The sequence below is a fragment of the Aquarana catesbeiana genome, linkage group LG02 (genome assembly GCF_042186555.1).
Source record: "Aquarana catesbeiana isolate 2022-GZ linkage group LG02, ASM4218655v1, whole genome shotgun sequence".
Classification (NCBI taxonomy): Eukaryota; Metazoa; Chordata; class Amphibia; order Anura; family Ranidae; genus Aquarana; species Aquarana catesbeiana.
The window spans coordinates 203,382,740-203,404,734 of NC_133325.1; the positions used below are offsets into that span (position 1 = coordinate 203,382,740).

Below are 21,995 nucleotides of genomic sequence, written 5' to 3' on the forward strand. Positions count from 1 at the left end.
TGGACAGGAGATGGTGAACCTCTATCCCCAGACATCAGTTGCAGAGACATGGGATTTGATAGACTTTTCTGCTGAGGAAGAACAACCTGATGAGCCTCCAGCAGAAGAGCTGCTATCAGGGCCAAAGTTCATTGTGTTCTGTTCAGCACCAACAGTGGCTTCGGCCTTCTTGAGAATAGAGTAGTCGGCCTTTCTCCCACAACACTGACAGGGACATGTGATTTTCTTCCAGCAGCATCTATGGAGTTAAAACAAACTTCTCCAGCTGAAGATCTGGTAACTGAACAGAGGGTCCAAGACCTCTGTCCCACACTTTTACCAATTCCAGAGACTGGGGATTTAATAGACGTTTCTGTAGAGGAGGAACCACCTAGCAAACCCCCAGCAGAAGTGCTGGCAACCGGACAGAGGGTCCAAGACCTCTGCCCCACACCTGTGGCAGTTTCGGAGGCTCAGGGTGAGAAGGTGGCAGTCACTTCCCAGCAGCAGATACAGGGGGAGAAGGGAGAGGGGGTGTGTGTTGTCCCTCCCCAACAGTTGGCCAGGGTGGAGGAAGCGGACTTTCCTCCCCAGCAAAGATCAGTGCACCTGGGAGACAGTACCATCGACATGTCGTCCCAGCAGCCAGATGAGGGAATGGAAAAGGAAGCAGCCGGCTCCCTTTTCCAATGGCAACTATACAGTTTGGGAGTGGAGGAAGCCAGCCTCCTGCCCCAACGGTTAGCTGGAGCGGAGGATGCGGAGTCCCCAGCAGAAGTGCTGGCAACAGAGCAGAGTGCTACCAACATCTTTCCAGCACTGGCAACAACTGTGGAGTTCCAGGGAGCCGGGGCAGTTGGCCCCTCTCTCCGACGACAAGCTGATGTAGTGGAGCTGCTACTCCCAGCTGAATCGCTGGCAACAGGGCAGAGCACCGCTGGCCTCTGCCTAGCACCTAGTGTCTCTCTACAGCTTCAGGAAACTGGGGTGATCGGCCCCTCTGCCCAGCAGCAGACCGAGCCCAGGAATGTTAAAAACAATAGAGCTGAAGCCCTGGCAGCCAGACAGAGAGTAAATGACCTCTGCCCCACACCTACTGAGGTCAACTATTCCGTGCAGCCAAGAAAGGAGATCATGCGGGAAGACTATGTGAGTTCACTCTGCCTGACTAACGCATGTCCAGACCAGGTGGAGGTCTGGGACCTTGTTAGTCAACCTTTGATGGGGGAGAAATGTGACAGACTCACCCGGGACAGAGGCTATTGGAGGGGACTGAAGGCAAGCCTCCTGCCCACCGATTATGGGCCCTAGCATTTGGGGGAATGGTGCTCTCTGTGAGCTGTATGCCTGGGGACCCTGGGGTTGGTGTTACTTTGGATTCAGCTCCATGTCCCCCCAAAACACACAGACTCTGGGAACCCTTTATATGCCATATTAGAATGATAAGACTGAATTATACTGTTGGGACACATCCTGTGAGGAGATGCTGGTGTCATCAACTCCAACTACCTGTATTTATGTTAATTGAGTGAGCTGATCACATTAGCCACCAGCACTGGCTAGGAGACGAACTGTTGATGAATAGGCTGAGGAGGGGGGAGATTGTTGTTTGTATTGTTAATTGTAATTAGCTCCAGCTATGGTGTTTATACTACTGTGTGAAGCTCGGTGCCCACAAGTCTGTCATCTGGTCTGGGTAAATGTTTTAGTAAATTAGCTCATGTTAATTAGGTTAGCTTTGAGTCAGCCTGCTGTATAAATGTGTGTGATATCTCAAATAAAGAGTTAGTCCTGATGTACTCCAAGACTGGTGTTGTCTAGTTCTTGGGGGTTCCTATAGCCAGATCCATTGGACTCGTGTTCCAGAACTTAGGAAGCGGTATATGACGGAAGCACTCAAGCGGAGTGAGGGACATTCTGTGACACCTTCCTTCCAATATGTGTATCTCTAATGTATTCCATGTCTTCTTATTAAAACCTTTGGTGTGCAACCGCTTCACCACCTCGGTGCCATGTCCTCCCAGTACAGTGGTTGAGAATCATGAGGAGTATGAAGTACAATCCATCATTGACTCCCGTAGGTTCCGTGGGCATATACAGTACCTGGTTCATTGGAAAGGGTACGGTCTGGAGGAGCGCTTTTGGGTCTCATCCTCAGACGTACATGCCCCTGTCCTCCTGCGTGCTTTCCATAGACTTTTCCCCTTAAACCTGGTGGCCCTCCGAGGGGGAGGGGTCGTTGAGAAGTGGGTACAGTCAGGGCTGGGCTCAGCCCTCCCTTCTCAGAGCTCAGGTTGCTCAGCTGTCAGTTAATTGCCAATATTCTTCATTCCACAGTGACTTACCTGATAAACATATCCTGCTCGTCAGCCTGCTGGATATTTAAGCTGCTTGCATCAGATCTCCTGTGCCTTCGCCTTGGTCAGCATATCCAGATACTCTCTGCTGTGTTTTCCTGTTAAAGACTTTTTCCTGGCTGACTTCCCTTCTGGTTCCTGATACTGTTTGCTGCCTCTGACTATGCTGATCTCTGGATTCCTGTTTTACTGGCTTGTTCTGACTACCTGCTCTGGTTACCGAACCCTGGCTATGTTTCGACTAAGTTTGCACTGTTTGTACAATTTTATCATTTTATTAAAGTGTGATTTTTACTGCACTTCTGTCTCAGTCTGATTCATGGTTCCTGATACCCAGTCAAAGTCCTGAACTAAATCCAACTGAGAATCTGTGGCAAGACTTGAAATTTGCTGTTCACTGACGCTTCCCATCCAATCTGACAGAGCTTGAGCTATTTTGCAAAGAAGAATGGGCAAAAATGTCACTCTCCAGATGTGCAAAGATGGTAGAGACATACCCAAAAAGACTTGCAGCTGTAATTGCAGCAAAAGGTGGTTCTACAAAGTATTGACTCAGGGGGTTGAATACAAATGCACCCCACACTTTTCAGATATTTATTTGTAAAAAAATTTGAAAACCATTTATCATTTTCCTTCCACTTCACAATTATGTGCCACTTTGTGTTGGTCTCCAACCGTGATTACAGGGACTTTGGTCCTGAAAAGATTAACCCTTCTGCTGAAAAGAAGGCCTGAAAAGGAACAGGAAGGAGTGCGCACCTGTCAGTGAGCTGGAGTGTGAGGTAGGTCTACAGCTGTGAGAAAGTGTGGGCTGTCTGGCGCCTGATACAGTGTTTGCTGAGTTCCTGGGCCTTTGCGGCACCCTAATGCACACGGGAACCATAAAACCCTGGTGTGGGATGAGTATAATGGTGGTGAGCCATTGTGTTGTTTTCTCATTATGCCAGACTTTGGATAGTTTACTTTTGCTGAAGAAAGATGTGTGTTTGCCTGATTTTAAAAAGCAATAAAAACTGTTTTACTTTTACCATTGGCTGGCTGGTGATCCCAGGCTCGCCATTTTTCAATACATATAAAAAATAGTAAATACCTTTTTTTTCTCTCTCTTTTTATGAGTGATCAGATGACCATTGTTTTGAGCTGCGTAAGGGGCTTAATGAGGTAGGGGTGAAGATGTGCTTCTGTGCCCTAGTGTGGTCAGTTCATTTGGAAAGTGTTGGATTTGCGGGATCACTAGGTTTTTCACACAAATGAAGAAATGCAAAGAGAACAAAATACGTTTTAGTACAAGTACATGTCAACAGAGATACATATCAGAAATATGAAATGTTGGGGTGGCATACATTTTAACAGTGACATGTTGAACAATGGCGGAACTAAGTCATGCATACACAATAGTAAGCCACAGTCCACAAATATGTTGCTGAAAGAAACTTGAAAGTCCGATCCGTATTGTGCATGTGTTTATCGCCACTGCCATATTTGATAACAACACATAAATAGCAGCGCATGCACATTAGTATGCTGCATTGAGGAAATATGGTTGTGATAATCTTTCTCATATGTGGCGGTGAAGTGGAAAGCCAATTACCACAGTGCATGTATGAATTATCACTGCCATATTTGCTTACTGCACACACAGTGCTGTGCAGTAGTGATTATTGAAGCATGACGTTGGTGCTGTTACCGCTCATATGCACATTAGTGGCAGTGACCGCCTTTATTATAATGGAAAGCTGACATCTGCTGGCTGCTGAAAGAGAAGTGAGCCTAGGATTATAGTACAGGTCACAGCTTCAGAGCCCCAGAGTACACCCTCTGCCACTGTACCAACGCACAATATACCGCTCAGCGCCACTGCACAAATGTGCAATTCCCACTCACTGACGTACAAAACCCCACTCACCGCCACTACTCCAATGCGCATTATGCCCCTTGCTGCCACAGCACCAACGTACAATAACCCATTTATCGCCAAGCACCATTGCAACATATGCCACTCACCAATACTGCAATATTGCACTGACCGACACTGCAATGGTGCACAATAACCAACTCACCACCACTGCACCAATTCGCAATACCTTATGTACTGCCACTGTACTAAAATATAATGTCCCATTCACAGTCATGCAATTACCCAGCCACTGCAATAGCACCGACATGTAGTACTATGCCACCACGCCACTGCACCATCCCATAGCATCCCACTCGCTGCCAATGCACTAATGGACAATACCTCACTCAAAGCAACAGCACCAATGTGCACTTGTCGCCACTGCACCAACGCTAGCTTCTGGATTTTCCACCTTTGTGCTGATGTGCACTTCTCCATGTGTCGCTGCAGCACTGATACCCTTACCACAGTGGCAGCACAGGCATTCTCCGCCACTGCACAAACACATACATTTGCAGTCATTGCCACTGACATGGACTTCTGTACTTGCTGCCACTGTACAAAATACCCCACTCACCACCACTGCATTGACACGTGATACTTCACTCACCCCCACTGACCAACATGCAATACACCACTTAACGCCACGACACTGATGCGCAATACCATATACATTACAACTGCACCAACACACAATATTTCACTTATTGCCACTGCACATGAGATATTCCTCCTGAAAAATATAGTCACATTGCATGACATATTTGTTTTTAGGTTTAGGTATATGTGTGCTGCAGAAGCTGTTAGCAGTGTATTATCAGAGGAAAAAAAAACAGCATTTAGCAAGGTTTCCAACATGTTCTATCACTTTTGTCCCTGACATTTTGGTCACCCATATTGGGAAACTGTCATTTAATATCTATGGCAACATTAGCCTCAGTATACATAAAGCCTATGGGCCTGATCACTTTTTTGCCTGCTCATCTGCTAATCTTATCCTTACACACCTCCACTCTCAGCTGTCCAAAAAAGTCTGAATTGCACAAATCGAACAGGTATTCATAGCCAAGTAATTTATTTGATATACTGTAGAATTGGCTGGGTTGGATTTTGATAGTTGTTTTTTTTTTTCCAATTCATAATTTTTATTAACACCAATTTTCATTTACAGCACTTAGAACAAAAACAACTAAATACACATTAAAAAAATAAAAATAAAATAAACAAGAAAAAAAACAGTAAACAAACCAAGAGGGTAACACACATATACCGCCTATCTTTCTTTCAATTACATCAACACTATTATTCATGTAACTAACTCGTCCCTTTCCCCCAATCTTCTCTCCCCCTGTTTTATCTACCTCATTATATATCCATCCACGGGAAAAAATCCCCCCCTGCAATAAGACCAACAGTCATATGTATCTATAGGTACGCCTATCTATACAATCCATTTATATCCTAAACGTACCCCTCTTACTCTTTATTTCTCTTTTTCTACTTTTCTTCCCTCTTGTTTTCCCTTTCTTCTCCCTCTCCCTTTCTTTTTCCTTTTTTTCCCACCTTTCTCTTCCCTCTCCCTTTCTCTCCCCTTTTCTTCTCCTACCTTTTATTTACTTTCCCTTATTTCACCCTCTTTCACTTATCCTTCCCCACATTTTCTATAATTTTAAAAAGAACCATCCACCCCTGGAGTTCCATCTGTTGTTATTATAAAAGGAGCCATCCCAGGCATGCCCAGCCACAAATCCCATATTTCCATATTTTATGAATCTTTTTTATTTGCCCCCCCATTCGACAAACCTGCCATTCTTTTAATACAGTGTCATTAACCTGTAGGCACCATTCCTTGTATGTTGGCACAATCGAGGAAATCCATTTTTATGCAATAAACATCTTGTTAATTGCTATCCTAATTGTTGGTATGTATGTTTCTTTTTCTAGGCACCCCAGCAAACTTATTTTAGGATCCCTTTGTACTTGTATTTCCTATACCCGGTTAATAGTATCAATAGTTTTTTGCCAGTACCTGAATAATTTGGGACATTTCCATACCATATGTATTAGATCCGCTGAGGTTCTCCTAACCGGGGACAGTCAGATGTATCTCGTCTACCCCAGTAATACAATTAAACTGAGGTCCTATACACACTATGAATTATGTATAATTGTGTTAGTTTTCTGGGGTAAAACTGATTGTACTTGTTCCAAAATATTTTGCCATTGTTCATCTGTTATATCTCCTAGGTCCTTTTCCCATCCCTGTCTAGCTTGATAGGTAGCCTTTCCCTGAAGTTGGCCAATTAAATCGTGATATATTTTAGGGATGATGCCCTTTTTCAACTGTATCTTTGCGATTAAGTCTATTGGCATATTTTGAACTTTTAAATTCTTTCCTTTAAGTTGGATCTGTAAAGCATGTCTTAATTGTAAATATTGAAAAAAGGTGTTGAGGGGAAGGAAATATGATATGTTTTTAGCACCCCATCAGGGTATAATTGGTCAATATATTGAATCCTCGATCCTTTCCATACCCCAAATCCTTCTAGTATATTTATCTGCTTATACTTTATATTCTGTCATAGAGGGGTATAAACTGAAATATGTATATATTGCATTTTTAATTTAATTTCCTGCCATATTCTGTTCATCAACATTAAGGTGGGTCTTTGTATAGCGTTTCCAATGGATCCGGATTCCAATTGAGCTATTAAATGATTACAAGAGGGTCGAGTCAAAAGTATCGGTTGAATTAGGTCCATCCTGTCTACATTGCCCCATCTGTTGCAGTTGAGAAGCAATAAAGTACATCTTTGCATTTGGCACAGCAAGTCCCCCCTTATCTTTGGGAAGTTGTAATGTAGAACGCCTAAATCTAGGAATTTTACCCTTCTATAGTAGGATACAGAACAGGGAATCTATTTTTTTTAAATCATTTAAGGGGAATCCACATAGGAGAATTATGTAGAATATAAAGTAATATAAAGAGGGCCCCAAAACATTTTAATCAAATTTGCATGTCCCACCAAAGATAAAGGTAATTTAGTCCATATTCTACTCTTAAATTTATCTAAAAGTGGCATCAAATTTTGATTCAAATATTGCTCGATTTTAAAGGAGACCCAAATACCTAGATACTTAAAAGACTTAGCTATTCTAATCTGATTTACTTTCTGTGTTAGGATTGGGGACATCTCATCTAGTGGGATCAGTACAGATTTATCCCAGTTTATGATGAAACTGGAGAAGGAGCCAAAGGTCTCTATCAGGGTTACAGCAGAAACTATTCATATCTCCCAGAAACATCAGAGCATCGTCTGCATACAAAGTTTATCTTCCCTTTCTCCTCTTCTAAACCCTTTAATTAGAGGTGTTTGATTGCTATCGCTAGGGGCTCTATTGCTAATGCAAACAACAATGGGGATAACGGGCAGCCCTGTCTGGTACCCCTAGATAAAGAAAAAAATATAGTCGATACAGTACCATTAATCTGTAAACATGCTCAAGGGGCATGATATAATTTATCCACCTCACAGAACCTTCACCCAGGCCAAATCTTTCCAAACCTCCCAGAGATATGTCCACTCGATGCAGTCAAATGCTTTTGCTGCGTTGAGGGACAAAACAACTCTTTTTTCCACATTATCAGGAGTCATCTGCAGGTTAAGAAACAGTTTCCTCAAATTTATAGCTGTGGACCTTCCTGGGATGAAACCTGTCTAGTCCTGGTGTATCAATTTCCCTATAAAGGTATTTAATCTATTGGCCAATACCCTTGCCAATATCTTAACATCTAAGTTCAGCAACAAGATTAACTGATAATGCTCCGGTAGTGTCTGATCTTTATCTGGTTTGGGTATTACGATAATAGTTGCTTCATTCATTGATTTCGGAAGCCTACCTATGTTGAATGCCTGGTTAAACATTTTCAATAGTTTCACAAGCAGTATTTTTTCCATAGATCTTATAAATCTCCAGCGGCAAGCCATCAGTTCCTGACGCTTTACCACTAGCCAATTCTGAAACCGCTCTTGTTATTTCCTCCAATGTGAGTGGGGAATTAAGTCTTTCTCTGTCATCTGCAGAAATTGAGGGGGAAAGTCTTCTCAGAGTTGGTCCAATTTATAAGTCACCTTGCGCCTATATAAATCACCATAAATCAGCATAAAAGGATAAAAAGGATGATATAATATCTATCTGATTATGTGAGATGTCTCCTGTTGGCAAACATACCGCGGGAATAAAATTTGAACGTGTCTGAGATTTTACAGCTAACATTTTCCCATTCCTTTCCCCTTCCTCGTAATACCTACTCCTTACAGATCCGAGATCTTTTTCCAGGACTGTTCTTTTATATAAAAGTTGGGTGTCTTTCCATATAGAATGATTTATTAAAGTAGGGCTCTGGATATATTGAAATTCTTTTTGTTGCACTTCTCCTACAAGGCGAGTTTCCCACTCTGCATTAGATTTTTTTTTAACCGACTAATTGCTTGTATTAGTATTCCTCTTAAAAATGCTTTCATTGTATCCCATATCACCTGTGATGTTGCAGTATCTGCATTATTCTTAAAGAAATCGACCAGAGATTGACGTATGGGGCTGTTCAACGGCAGTACCTGCAACCGCTGAACATTGACTCTCCAATTCGATTTGATTCTTTTGATTGTTTTTAAAGACAAAGAAATTGGTGAATGGTCTGAGAAATTCCTTGCTAGATACTGCACATCTGAGACAAATGAGAGAGTTAGTTCTGTACCCAGGACTAAATCTTATCCTGGATAGTGATCCATAAGTAGAGGAGCAACATGAATAAGCATGCCCTGTAGGATTAAATACCCTCCATATATCCTGAAGCCCCAGTTCTTATAGGTGAATCGCAAATGGAGTTTCTACCCGTTGGCCTGCTGGAAAGCGATCCATAGCTGGATTACAAACGTTATTAAAGTCTCCCATTATCAGTAACGGTATACCAGCATACTCTGCCAAAAACTCCCCAATTTTGCACAATACTTCTGAGCGATATGGTGGAGGGATATAAACTGGGCCCAATATATAAACCGTTGAAAATAATGTGCAAACCAATAAAAAAAATCTGCCCTGTGGGTCTATTAATGCCTTCCTGCAGGAAAATTGAATTTTTGATGATATTAATATACTGGTACCTCTAGCATATGTAGAGTATACCGAATTATATTGTATAGGGTACCTCTCGTTCTGTAATATTGGCGTTGTGTCCTGTGTAAGATGTTTTTCCTGCAGTAAAGCTATTGACAAATTATATTGTTCCAGTGCAGAAAAAATAGCTCTCCTTTTTACTGGTTCTTTCAGTCTGCTCACATTCCATGACACTATTCTAAATTCAGCGTTCATTCTTCACATTTTTCAAAGAATAAAATAATTGCCTTCATAGCAATATAATAATGGAATAGAACCAGACTCCAAACAGACATCTCCAAAAAAAAGAGCGAGGGAAAAGAGAAGAGGAATATCGCACCCATAACAGTGGAGGCCGTCCAAAATCCAGACAAACCCCACCAACCCAATCAACATTATTTTGATAGTATTTATGTGTAGACCCAGACAGACAAAAAAAACCACAAACACCACACACTACAAACCTCAGCCACTCCCAAAAAATAGAACATTTTCCCCCAGGGGAAAAACAGAGGGAGGAAAAAAAAAAAACAGTAGCAATCCCTCATCCACCATCTCTCTCCACCCAACAGCAATAGGACAGAGGAGGGGAGCGGCGGGTGCAGAACCGAAAAAATGAAAGATAGCGACAGCCACCCCCCACTGCCCCCAGCCAGTCATATAGGAAACATTTTCATATTTATATAGTGTAATTTTTCCTTGAATATCTTCTCCTGATGAGGTAGCAGTAGCTGCTCATTTTTATCTAGCCAGATAGTGGCAGAATTGGGATTATCAAAAAAAATTGTTTCATCTCTAGCTACAATCCTTAGCTTCGATGGATACAACATCGCGTAGGTCAGTTGCATATTGCGAAGTCGCTTTTTAAACCTCTGAATATTTAGCTCTCATTTTCTGCACTTCCACCGAGTAATCCGGATAAAATTTGATTTTGGATCCATTTATTTCCACATTGCCTTTTATTCGGGCCATAGCCAGAATTTTATCTCTGTCTCTATAATGCAGCATCTTAATAATAATAGCTCGCTCAATGGAAAAAAAGGGAGAAAATTATTTTCAAAAATTTTTAGCAGCCATTGCTCCATAAATTCTACAGTGTTATTCTCTTCTGTACGCTCTTGGAGGCTGATCAATCTTAAATTATTTCTTTGCAATCTATTTTCAAAATCATCGATATGATTAGCATGTTGCTTTAACTGGAGACCCGCCACTTTGAGATCTCTTTGCATAAGTGGCATTGTGTCCTCCATATTACCAACTCGACTTTCTACTACTGTAGTGCAGTCTTGCACTTTTTGCATATCTTGGCGAATACTAGTGATCTCCTCATGCATCTGTTGAAACTGATTTGTCAAAAAAGATAGCGTAGCATTGCTTATTTGAACCGCTTTAAACACATCTTTCAATGTTGGCTCTTCAATCTGAACTTGTTGCACATTTTGAATATTTCCAGATGGGATTCCAGTAGAATTTTTAATAGTAGTATTATCTCCCCCCTCCTGTGCCATCTCTCTTTCTTGGCAATTACCTTGTGCCTCTATATTAGTATTAACTTTGTACTGTCCAAGGTTAACCAGCTTATCCTCTGAAAGTGCAGGGGGTGTAGGGGTTGAGTATTGTTTAGGAGAAGCAGAGGGTTCTGAAATTGAATTATATACAAAGCCTTGTAATTTCTCTGCTGCGCCCAAAGCTGCTTCTTTCTGCTGTGATCGAAGAGAAGACAGCCCCACTCCATCTTGAGCTCCTGGGCCTAACACTGTCCTATCCATTTTATTCCTCCTCATTATCGCTTATACCTGAGCCGAGGTTTTACCTAAAAAATTTCAAATTCGCACAACTTTCCCAAACATCAACACAGTCCTATGTCTCTCTATGCTATGTAACTGTGAATGGTTTGAATATGAATATTCACCTATTCTGTCCTTTAAATCTTGAAGATGCCCTCATGCATGGTAGATCTTCCAGCAGTGAGTATAACAGTAGGTATAAAAATAAAGGAAATAAGGAGAATACAATGAGTAGAAAAAAATGCAGCGTTCCGTTTCCACATGTATTCTTCCATATACTCCCCCACTCCAATGCAAGGATCTCCCATTGGCTCAGACTCCACAAATGCTCCATTTAGAGCCCCATTTGGGCCTTATTCAGCTCTACTCATACCTCCACATCACACATCATAACCAGGGACATCAGCAGCGGATAATGGCAAGCACATAAGAGCGGGCAGATGATCAAGGAGACCGGGAAACAAGCCGGGACATCGCAGCAGTCACAGGCTTTCACAGTCGCGATCCAGAGATCTGATATGTCTCCTCGTTGTTCCGCCCAGCACAGACCTCTTAGCTCCGGGCACCTTCAGCTCCAGGCACAACCACTGACACAGGTACAGGCACAAACACAGCCCATCCAGCTCCCAAAAACTCCCACTCTCCAAAGTTCTGAGCATGAGTGTTCACATGTTCTCCCAGGTGTTATTGGAGGGGTAATCAGTAGCAGGAGGGTGGTGTTCCACTCCCATTCACATCCTGCTCACATTGCTTACTGATCACTCCCCCTGGATTTTGATAGTTTAACATTGTTGTCCCTCTGGGATAAATCTGTATCCAGTGATGTTTGCCCACTGTATAGACATGTACAGCCAATAACAGTCTATTGAATTTTCTATTAAAGAGTCAATTAGAGGTCTATGGGGGCTTTTCACTGTTGTGTTTTTAATCTGCCCAGATTATTTTATCTCACAAGGCAATCTGGTAAAGTCTGTTCCTTAATGAAATCCAAAGAGGAATCATCACCACCTTCTGGAAGCTCATATGATTTTTGAGGAATGCAGCTTCTATAGTCTAGTGACATACTGTAAAAGAACCAAGGAATGCAATATTTAGAGCAAAGAGATTGCATTTTCAGAGTAACAACTGTCTTTAAAAACACTGTTTAGAATGTAGCCTCCCCTAGATTAAATCAATTTCTGATTAATTTAAACAGTGGGCTAATGATATGGTAGATGCTAAATTACAGCAAAACATCATAGTGGTAATCTCTGTAAGCTTGCCGTCGTAATTTACAATACACAGGCACTTCTCTAACTGCATAGCTGTACATAGATGTTTCACAACACAGAGCCATAACAAAGCAATTCAGGCATTATTTTACAGATAAAGCTAACCCAGTGAAAACCTGTGTTATCATTGCAGTATTTAGCAAATGAGAAATGTTGGCACATACAAGTAGTAAAGATATGGCTGAACAGAAGTGGTCATTTGGGCATTTCCATCAAAGAATATTTAAAAAACTCTCAAGCAGAAGCCAAAGCTGCTTTTAAGTCTGATTTTCACAACAAAAGGATCAAAATTGATCAGAACCAATAATAGCTATTGTATAAAAACATAAAATTACTGCACTTGTGTCAACAACAATTACTAAAAAGCTGCAATTACAACTGTGCGATATTTATCACAAACATAAGAAATAAAAATAAAGTGTTAAAACAAATAGGTATTAAATATGGGAATATCCCATAGCGTTTGACCTTCCTAATAAGAGGTCCTGGCTGTCTAGTAAGAGCATATCTTATCTGTTTGGTGGTGGTCGACCGCTGTGGTGGAGGGTGCTTGATTTGTTTCATTTCTTATCCTTGGTTACAATACTGACTACTTTTTCCATCACCATTCATTGGATTGATATTTTGGGACTTGATTCAAGATTGAGCACTTTGCACATTTGACACCTATTTGTTTTAGTTTTAACACAACACTTAATTTGAATTATTTATTTATTATTTTTTGGTGTATAGATGCACACAAGACATTTTTTCTTCCCAGTTTGACTAAAAAAAGCTATGTTGTCACCTTAGGCATAGTAATTACTATACAATATAGTAACTGCTATACTTAGGGATATATGTCATTATAGTGCAGGGCACACTATGGCATCTTAAAGTGGTTCTAAAGGCTGAAGGTTTTTCACCTTAATGCAATCTCCGCATTAGGGTAAAAAAACCTTCTGAGTGCAGCTCCCCCTCTCAGCACACCCCCCCCCCCCCCCCATACTTCCCTAAACCCAATCTCTATACAGCAATGAGCACACAAGCAGCGGTTCTCTCAGCTCTCTCTTTCCTCATAGACTCAGACACAGCACCAAGAGCCAATGGCTCCCACTGCTGTCAATCACAGCCAGTGAGAAGGGAGCAGGTGGCGGGGCTAAGCAATGCTATATGTGTCTACGGACACACAGACACAGGGAGTGAGCCTGCACATGTTCCCATAGCAAGTGGTATGCTATGGTGGGCACTCAGTGGGGCCTGAGAAGAGGAGGATCAGGGCTGTTTTGTGCAAAACCATTGCACAGAGCAGGTGAATATAACATGTTTGTTATTAATTTAAGCCCCAAGTGACTAATGTTGTTTTGCATTTGCTCTATTTTTTAGATCACAGTGCAGAGAGAGAGCGGTTTGGATGTGAGTTCACCGAAGCATGGAAAGATGGATCCGGATAACATGCCCCATGTTGGTGGAAATATGTGGGCTGGTGGAACGGGTTAGTATTATATATAATGTATTATATATAATGTAAAATGTGTCAAAAAGATATCAGAATATATTATTTATAAATCATTCTAAAGCATGTTGTATGTGTAAATATAATTGTTTCAACAGTGATAACGCAGCATTACGACATTGCAGTATTCAGCAATACTGCATTGTAAATGCAGTTGTAGACAGGGCTAGAGATATTATTACCTTTGGCAGAGGTGGGCCTATTTTTAACTGTTTAGGTAGCATGCACTTTTATTTTAAGCCCCATCCCATTATTTCAAGCTGAAATGGAAGTGCTATCCTGATACAGTGTAAACTTTATTGAAGCCCAGCTGACATGCCCCAACTATATGCGGCACTCCGCTATTTCTAATACAACCTTGTTGGACTTATAACTTTTTATTTTGTCAAATCTTCACACTTCTACTAACTCTGACATTTTGCATTGAATGTAGTAGAAAATATATTATGGGTTGTGCATACTGGATGTCTGCAGACTGTTACTTGTACAGGTATATTGGCAATAATAGTGATCCACAGGGAACTTATTGTTAATGATCTTTCCCAGTGTTGCTATTTAATAGTGTTTTGAATGTACCATAATTCAGATAACCTCTTTAGTTAATAAAAATAGTTTGAATAAAACTGTGAATGCTAGATTTCTTAGCTTAGTGTAACAGGTTGTTAACCACTCTTTCAGATCCCAGTTAGAGAGAGTACTTAAATGAGACCAAGAACCTTGCTGTAATATTCGTTTTTTAGTCAGCTGTGTTGCCCAGAAATCATTTGCAGTGTAAACCAGTTACAGATTTTTTTGTAACTGAACTCTAGTCATCAGCAGTAAATTAATATTGCATCACCCCCCACAGACACCCCCCCCCCCCCAGATATAAAGGATTAATAGCTAGTTTAGTCTAGGGGTAAAGTAGATGAATACATACCTTATTCCTGGCTTTGTCGATTGTTCCCCTCCTTATGTGGGTAGTACCCTCGACGTCAAAATGCAGGACCATTGGTTTTGCATATTGGTAATGAAGCCAGGCAGGCCATGACTGAAATACTGGTGAAGAAGGAGCAGTTCATGACACCAGTCATGGTGGGTGGGAGACCTGTGATAGTGAGGAATAAGGTAAGTATTTGACTACTTTACACGCTAAACACAAATCACATAGTTACATAGTTACATAGTAAGGTTGAATAAAGACACCAGTCCATCCAGTTCAACCTGAGTGATTGTGGGTGCGTATCTACAATTACCCCTATTTATTTAAGGTACCCATATAGCGCTGCCAATTCACGCAGCACTCCACACATACATCGCACACCCACAATGGTCCCTACCTTCAAGGAGCCCACAATCCAAGGTCCCCAACTCACATTCATATACTAGGGCTAATTTTTGAACAGAAGCCAATTAACCTACCAGCATGTCTTTGGACATGTCATTTTCAAGATCTTTGCAAACACATGGTAGATTTAGTTCCTGTAAAAATCTTGGTGCCTATTTTTTTTTTCAAACATTCCAACTGTTATTTATTATAAATGAGACATTTCAAAACCAACATATCAATACCTCACACATTATTTTGACATATTATAAAACACCAGTTATTTTCCTTTCCCTCAGAACGCTTTCATTATTCATGTAGCATGTATTCAGCACATTGTTTTGCTCATGTTTCCTCTACGAATGCTGGTTTGCTGTCATGTTTGTGGGACACTAAAGCTTCATTCATTTTACTTTTCCTTTGCCCTTCTCATTACTGCTTTCTCTGATCTTTACCAGCATTACAACTCTTAATCCGGGGTCTTCCCAAGTCAAGTCCCACACCTGTGTAGAGTGCAGCTTGAGGCAAGGGCGCTAGCCTGTAGTGGAGGATCCCGGGCCTGTCATGTGATCATGTCTATTATGTAAGACATGGCTCTAGGAATGCTTTTATTTTAATGATCCCTCACAAGAGTAACCTTTCTGCTGGGTCATTGCCTTCATTTTCACAGATTCATTGGGAAACAGCTGCCTGCAAAATGGTTATCAAGCCTGGATGATCTACCAAGTGTTATAAACTCATAGATCATCTTGCTTGGTATTTTTCTGTTATTCATGCTTCACGCTACCCTAAAAACAAATTTACAGTTTAAAAAATGTTTACCAATTAGGTGATATTCTTCTAAAATAAATTTTTCTAGTCTTACTGGTTTTCTTTCTCTATTGGTGATATCATATTCTGCCTTCAACAGCAAAGGGCACACAAACATTTTTTCAGACAATAAAAGCAGTAATACATGAAAGTAACTGTAGTGTACTTACTGCAACTTGTATTCTTTCTTGTATGTAAAATAGAATGTGCAATCAGCGCAAAAATATACCCCCCAGAATGCAAACTGAACACTAAAAAACTTTCACAAAAATTCGTAACAAATGATAAAACTAGGAAGTGCACCGCAATAAAACACAGTTCAATATGCTGCTGAACAACAAGTCCCAGTAAGATGAAAAGATAACTCCACCAGTGAAGATCAGCAATATCAAATGAATGGTAACAGTCCCTCTATCTTCAGTCTAATTTCTACGCTCACCTCAGAGCATGGACCCCTGAGCTAACAGGTAGTCATGCAAGCAGGTCCCACACAAAAGGTAGGCTGCAAAACAGGTTCGTTTAAACTTCTCCTCCAGATCGATAACATCAGTGGGGGCATCAAACCGTATACAGATAAAAAGAGGGAAGATCTAAGTGCTCACTTGTCCATGCATTAGGACTGCGTTGACGAATACGTGTCCTAATGCAATGTTTCTCTTCTCCCTCAGTTTCTCTTCCTCACTCAGCTAATGTGATCCCAGAGCTGATAGAGAGGGGCAGGGGAGGGGCAAACAAGGATGCTGTGCAAGTGCCCAACATCCTCCTTATCAACCGAACATGTTATTGGTTATTAGGACACTGGCGGCTGGAAGGCTGTAATGGTGCACAGTGAAAACTTGTAGTTTTATGTAACTAGTAGGCATGCTTGATTCCCCCCCTTAGGCATTTTGCCAAGGCACCCCTTAAGACACCTAAAGGCACCCTGGTTGAAAAAGTCTGGCCTAAAGCACCATTCACACTTACGAGTGGGGCCATTTGTGATTACCCGTGGGAGACTCAGAGTGGATCCATGTAAATAGGTGCAGACAGAACAATAAGAATAGACCAGCAGATCAGAATGTATTGCAATATCTAATGTGACCTTCAGACTGTTATATACTGACAAAATGACAAACTAAGGCCCCATTCACATTTGAAAATGAGGCCATTTGCAATTACCCACAGGAAACTCACCAGAATCAATGCAAATAGGAGCTATTGTAAAGCCCCTTTAAAAGCAAATGGGAGCCTGACAGCACCTGTAGCTATTTCTGGCCATTCGCATGTAATCCCTCATGCAGCATTTACATGCAAGCATCTGCAAACAGCTATAGGTGCTATCAGGCTACATCAGAGGCGTAACTAGAACCTTAAGGGCCCCGGTGCAAGAAACCATGAAGGACCCCCCTGTCCCGGGGTCCTTGCCACTGATCTATGCCCTTTACTCCCATTGCAGGGCCCTTTATTGTGGTCCTACAGCAGGACCCTTTCACGTGTTCTGCAGCGTGACCCCTTCCTGCATGGTTGCCTACCTTTCCAAAAAAAACGTCAGGTACACTTTTTTTTTTAATGTGTTCAGCCAGCCATTGTAGAGGGCGAATCTTAATTAGGGGTGGGCCATTTAAAATGGACATGGTTCTACAAGAACCATCTAATGCCCTTTGCACATCTATATAGTGGGGACGGAAAGTATTCAGACCCCCTTAAATTTTTCATTCTTTGTTATATTGCAGCCATTTGCTAAAATCATTTAAGTTCGTTTTTTTCCTCATTAATATACACCCAGCACCCCATATTGACAGAAAAACACAGAATTGTTGACATTTTTGCAAATTTATTAAAAAAAAATCTGAAATATCACATGGTCCTAAGTATTCAGACCCTTTGCTGTGACACTCATATATTTAACTCAGGTGCTGTCCATTTCTTCTGATCATCCTTGAGATGGTTCTACACCTTCATTTGAGTCCAGCTGTGTTTGATTATACTGATTGGACTTGATTAGGAAAGCCAAACACCTGTCTATATAAGACCTTACAGCTCACAGTGCATGTCAGAGCAAATGAGAATCATGAGGTCAAAGGAACTGCCTGAAGAGCTCAGAGACAGAATTGTGGCAAGGCACAGATCTGGCCAAGGTGACAAAAAAATTTCTGCTGCACTTAAGGTTCCTAAGTGGCCTCCATAATCCTTAAATGGAAGACGTTTGGGACAACCAGAACCCTTCCTAGAGCTGGCTGTCCGGCCAAACTGAGCTATCAGGAGAGAAGAGCCTTGGTGAGAGAGGTAAAGAAGAACCCAAAGATCACTGTGGCTGAGCTCCAGAGATGCAATCGGGAGATGGGAGAAAGTTGTAGAAAGTCAACCATCACTGCAGCCCTCCACCAGTCGGGGCTTTATGGCAGAGTGAACCGACGGAAGCTTCTCTTCAGTGCAAGACACATGAAAGCCCGCACAGAGTTTGCTAAAAAAACACCTGAAGGACTCCAAGATGGTGAGAAATAAGATTCTCTGGTCTGATGAGACCAAGATAGAACTTTTTGTCCCTAATTCTAAGCGGTATGTGTGAAGAAAACCAGGCACTGCTCATCACCTGTCCAATACAGTCCCAACAGTGAAGCATGGTGGTAGCAGCATCATGCTGTGGGGGTGTTTTTCAGATGCAGGGACAGGATGACTGGTTGCAATTGAGGGAAAGATGAATGCGGCCAAGTACAGGGATATCCTGGACGAAAACCTTCTCCACAGTGCTCAGGACCTCAGACCTCAGTCTTTTTGGGAAAGATGCAACAAGTTTTTCACACCTGGATTTGGGGATCCTCTGCCATTCCTCCTTGCAGATCCTCTCCAGTTTTGTCAGGTCGGATGGTAAACGTTGGTGGACAGCCATTTTTAGGTCTCTCCAGAGATGCTCAATTGAGTTTAAGTCAGGGCTCTGGCTGGGCCATTCAAGAACAGTCACGGAGATGTTGTGAAGCCACTCCTTCGTTATTTTAGCTGTGCTCTTAGGGTCATTGTCTTGTTGGACGGTAAACCTTCGGCCCAGTCTGAGGTCCTGAGCACTCTGGAGAAGGTTTTCGTCCAGAATATCTCTGTACTTGGCCGCATTCATCTTTCCCTCGATTACAACCAGTCGTCCTGTCCCTGCAGCTGAAAAACACCCCCACAGCATGATGCTACCACCACCATGCTTCACTGTTGGGACTGTATTGGACAGGTAATGAGCAGTGCCTGGTTTTCTCCAAACATACTGCTTAGAATTAAGGCCAAAAAGTTCTATCTTGGTCTCATCAGACCAGAGAATCTTATTTCTCACCATCTTGGAGTCCTTCGGGTGTTTTTTTTTAGCAAACTCAATGCGGGCTTTCATGTGTCTTGCACTGAGGAGAGGCTTCCGTCGGGTCACTCTGCCATAAAGCCCCGACTGGTGGAGGGCTGCAGTGATGGTTGACTTTCTACAACTTTCTCCTATCTCCCGACTGCATCTCTGGAGCTCAGCCACAGTGATATTTGGGTTCTTCTTTACCTCTTTCACCAAGGCTCTTCTCCCCCGATAGCTCAGTTTGACCGGACGGCCAGCTCTAGGAAGGGTTCTGGTCGTCCCAAACGTCTTCCATTTAAGGATTATGGAGGCCACTGTGCTCTTAGGAACCTTAATTGCAGCAGAAATTTTTTTGTAACCTTGGCCAGATCTATGCCTTGCCACAATTCTGTCTCTGAGCTCTTCAGGCAGTTCCTTTGACCTCATGATTCTCATTTGCCCTGACATGCGCTGTGAGCTGTAAGGTGTTATATAGACAAGTGTGTGGCTTTCCTAATTAAGTCCAATCAGTATAATCAAACACAGATGGACTCAAATGAAGGGGTAGAACCATCTCAAGGATGATCAGAAGAAATGGGCAGCACCTGAGTAAAATATATGAGTGACACAGCAAAGGGTCTGAATACTTAGGACCATGTGATATTTCAGTTTTTCTTTTTTAATAAATCTGCAAAAATGTCAACAATTCTGTGTGTTTTTCTGTCAATATGGGGTGCTCTGTGTACATTAATGAGGAAAAAAATGAACTTAAATGATTTTAGCAAATGACTGCAATATAACAAAGAGTGAAAAATGTAAGGGGGTCTAAATACTTTCCTTCCCCACTGTGTATGTGTATGTGTATATATATATATATATATATATATATATATATATATATATATATATATATACACACACACACAAATGTTTTGTCTTTCATTTCTATTATAACCTGAATAGGCTGTTTTACATGGTGAGGGTTTACATATAATTTAACTGTAAGGGTACTTTAGCTTCATCTGTATGTCCCTTGTCCCCCTTAGGGGGCTATACGTGATTTGCTGCGGGTAAAGTTATTTCTCTTATTTTGGAATTGGGGATTTGACAGAAACACTTGTTAAAAAGTTTGCTCCACGGGGCACTTGGTTGCCCTCGGATGACCTCTAAACCAAACTCTAGGACAGTCCCCCATGAATACTTGGAGATACATTAAGCTAAGGGACTTTAATTGTAAATCCTTAAAGTGTTAAAAAAAACAGGAGCCTGCATTCACTATTTCTGGTCTCCCACAGTACACAGAGCATGGAAATGCAATTATTTTAGTTAATATAAACTGCTAAATACCTTTTCTCATCAGCAGCATATAGCTGTGTCTGGCTGAGTACTAGTTAAAGCCAGTAGGAGGAGTTGTCATTCTCCTCTGACTGTCCTGTGAGGCAGCTTGATTCCTGACCCTCTGTCTGGACAGTGCTGATTGGCCCTGTGCTGATCAAATGCACTCCCCCCCCCAAAAAAAAACTCTCTAGCAATACACACCCCAAACTGAGCATGTACAGAGTGCCTCCAAGACTCTGTGCTATCAGGAGATTGTGGAAGAAGGGGAGGATCAGAGAAGACCGGATCAAACAGCCTTTTTACACATTGCGCAGGATTATCCCATTAGATTCCACAGTGTGTATAACAAGCATGCTTTACTGCATATACAGACTGATTTTACTATTGTGGGTTTAGTAATGTTTTAATTACACTCAGACCCCTTGATATTTTTTGGGTATTTGAAAAACTTTGCAAAGACAACTCAGGTATTAATCGTTTTCTTTCTTTAAAGGGTAAGTTCACCTTTACAGATTAATCTGTAAGGTGAACTTACAAAGGACCCCTACCTCGCCCCCCTGTCCCGCTGACCTGAATAGTGGCCATCGCCTATTCTGAGCCCTGGTATAGCCGTCTCATGGCTTAGAAATTCCTGGAGCTTAATCGTACCTATCAGAAGGTACGTTTAGGAGTATTCTAATTGGTCGGCGCCATTACATGGATGGCGCCGACCAATCAGAACCCGTGTAGCTTTTCCTCTTAGCAGGGAAGAAGAAGAGACAAAGCTGAGAGCATTTTTAAGCCCCGAAGCCATGAGGCTGCTATACCGGGGCTCAGAACAGGTGATCGCTGCCATGCAGGTCAGCGGGACTGGAAGGTGGGGGGGGGGGGGCGAGGTGGGGGTCCTGTGTAAGTTTACCTTACAGATTTTTCTGTAAAAGTGAAACTACACTTTAATGTGCAAACTTTGGTTTACTTAGGATGCCTATTTCTTAAACAAATGGGAAATGGGAAAAAATGCAATTTTTCTCTTGTCAAAAATTTTACAACACTGCCCTTGACTCGCATTTCCTCTCTTAGCACTAAGGTTATATACAGACTGGCTCCTTTATTTGTCTGTGGTGGAAATACCCAAAGATTCAGCTGTTCTGAAAAGCTTAAAGGCCGTGAATAGAGAAAATATCCCAACATCCTATTACTTATAATCCTTTCCAATTCCTGTTCTATGGCACCTACACCTCCATTAAGTTATTTAAAATTAGTGTGCTTCCACATCCACTAAATGCTGCTAAGGCCCCATCACTCACCCTTGGAAACAAGAACAGTGCCCTAATCTGCT

General features: G+C 41.8%; 1 protein-coding gene across 3 annotated transcripts in view; it reads left to right on the forward strand.

The window, feature by feature from the left end:
* VWA8 (von Willebrand factor A domain containing 8) overlaps positions 1 to 21,995 on the forward strand; it is a 686,916-nt gene that overhangs the window by 602,038 nt on the left and 62,883 nt on the right. For all 3 annotated transcript variants that reach the window (XM_073614208.1, XM_073614207.1, XM_073614209.1), the window contains exon 39: positions 13,814 to 13,922. In XM_073614208.1, coding sequence (XP_073470309.1) covers positions 13,814 to 13,922 — 109 coding nt within the window. The remainder of the gene's footprint in view (positions 1 to 13,813; positions 13,923 to 21,995) is intronic.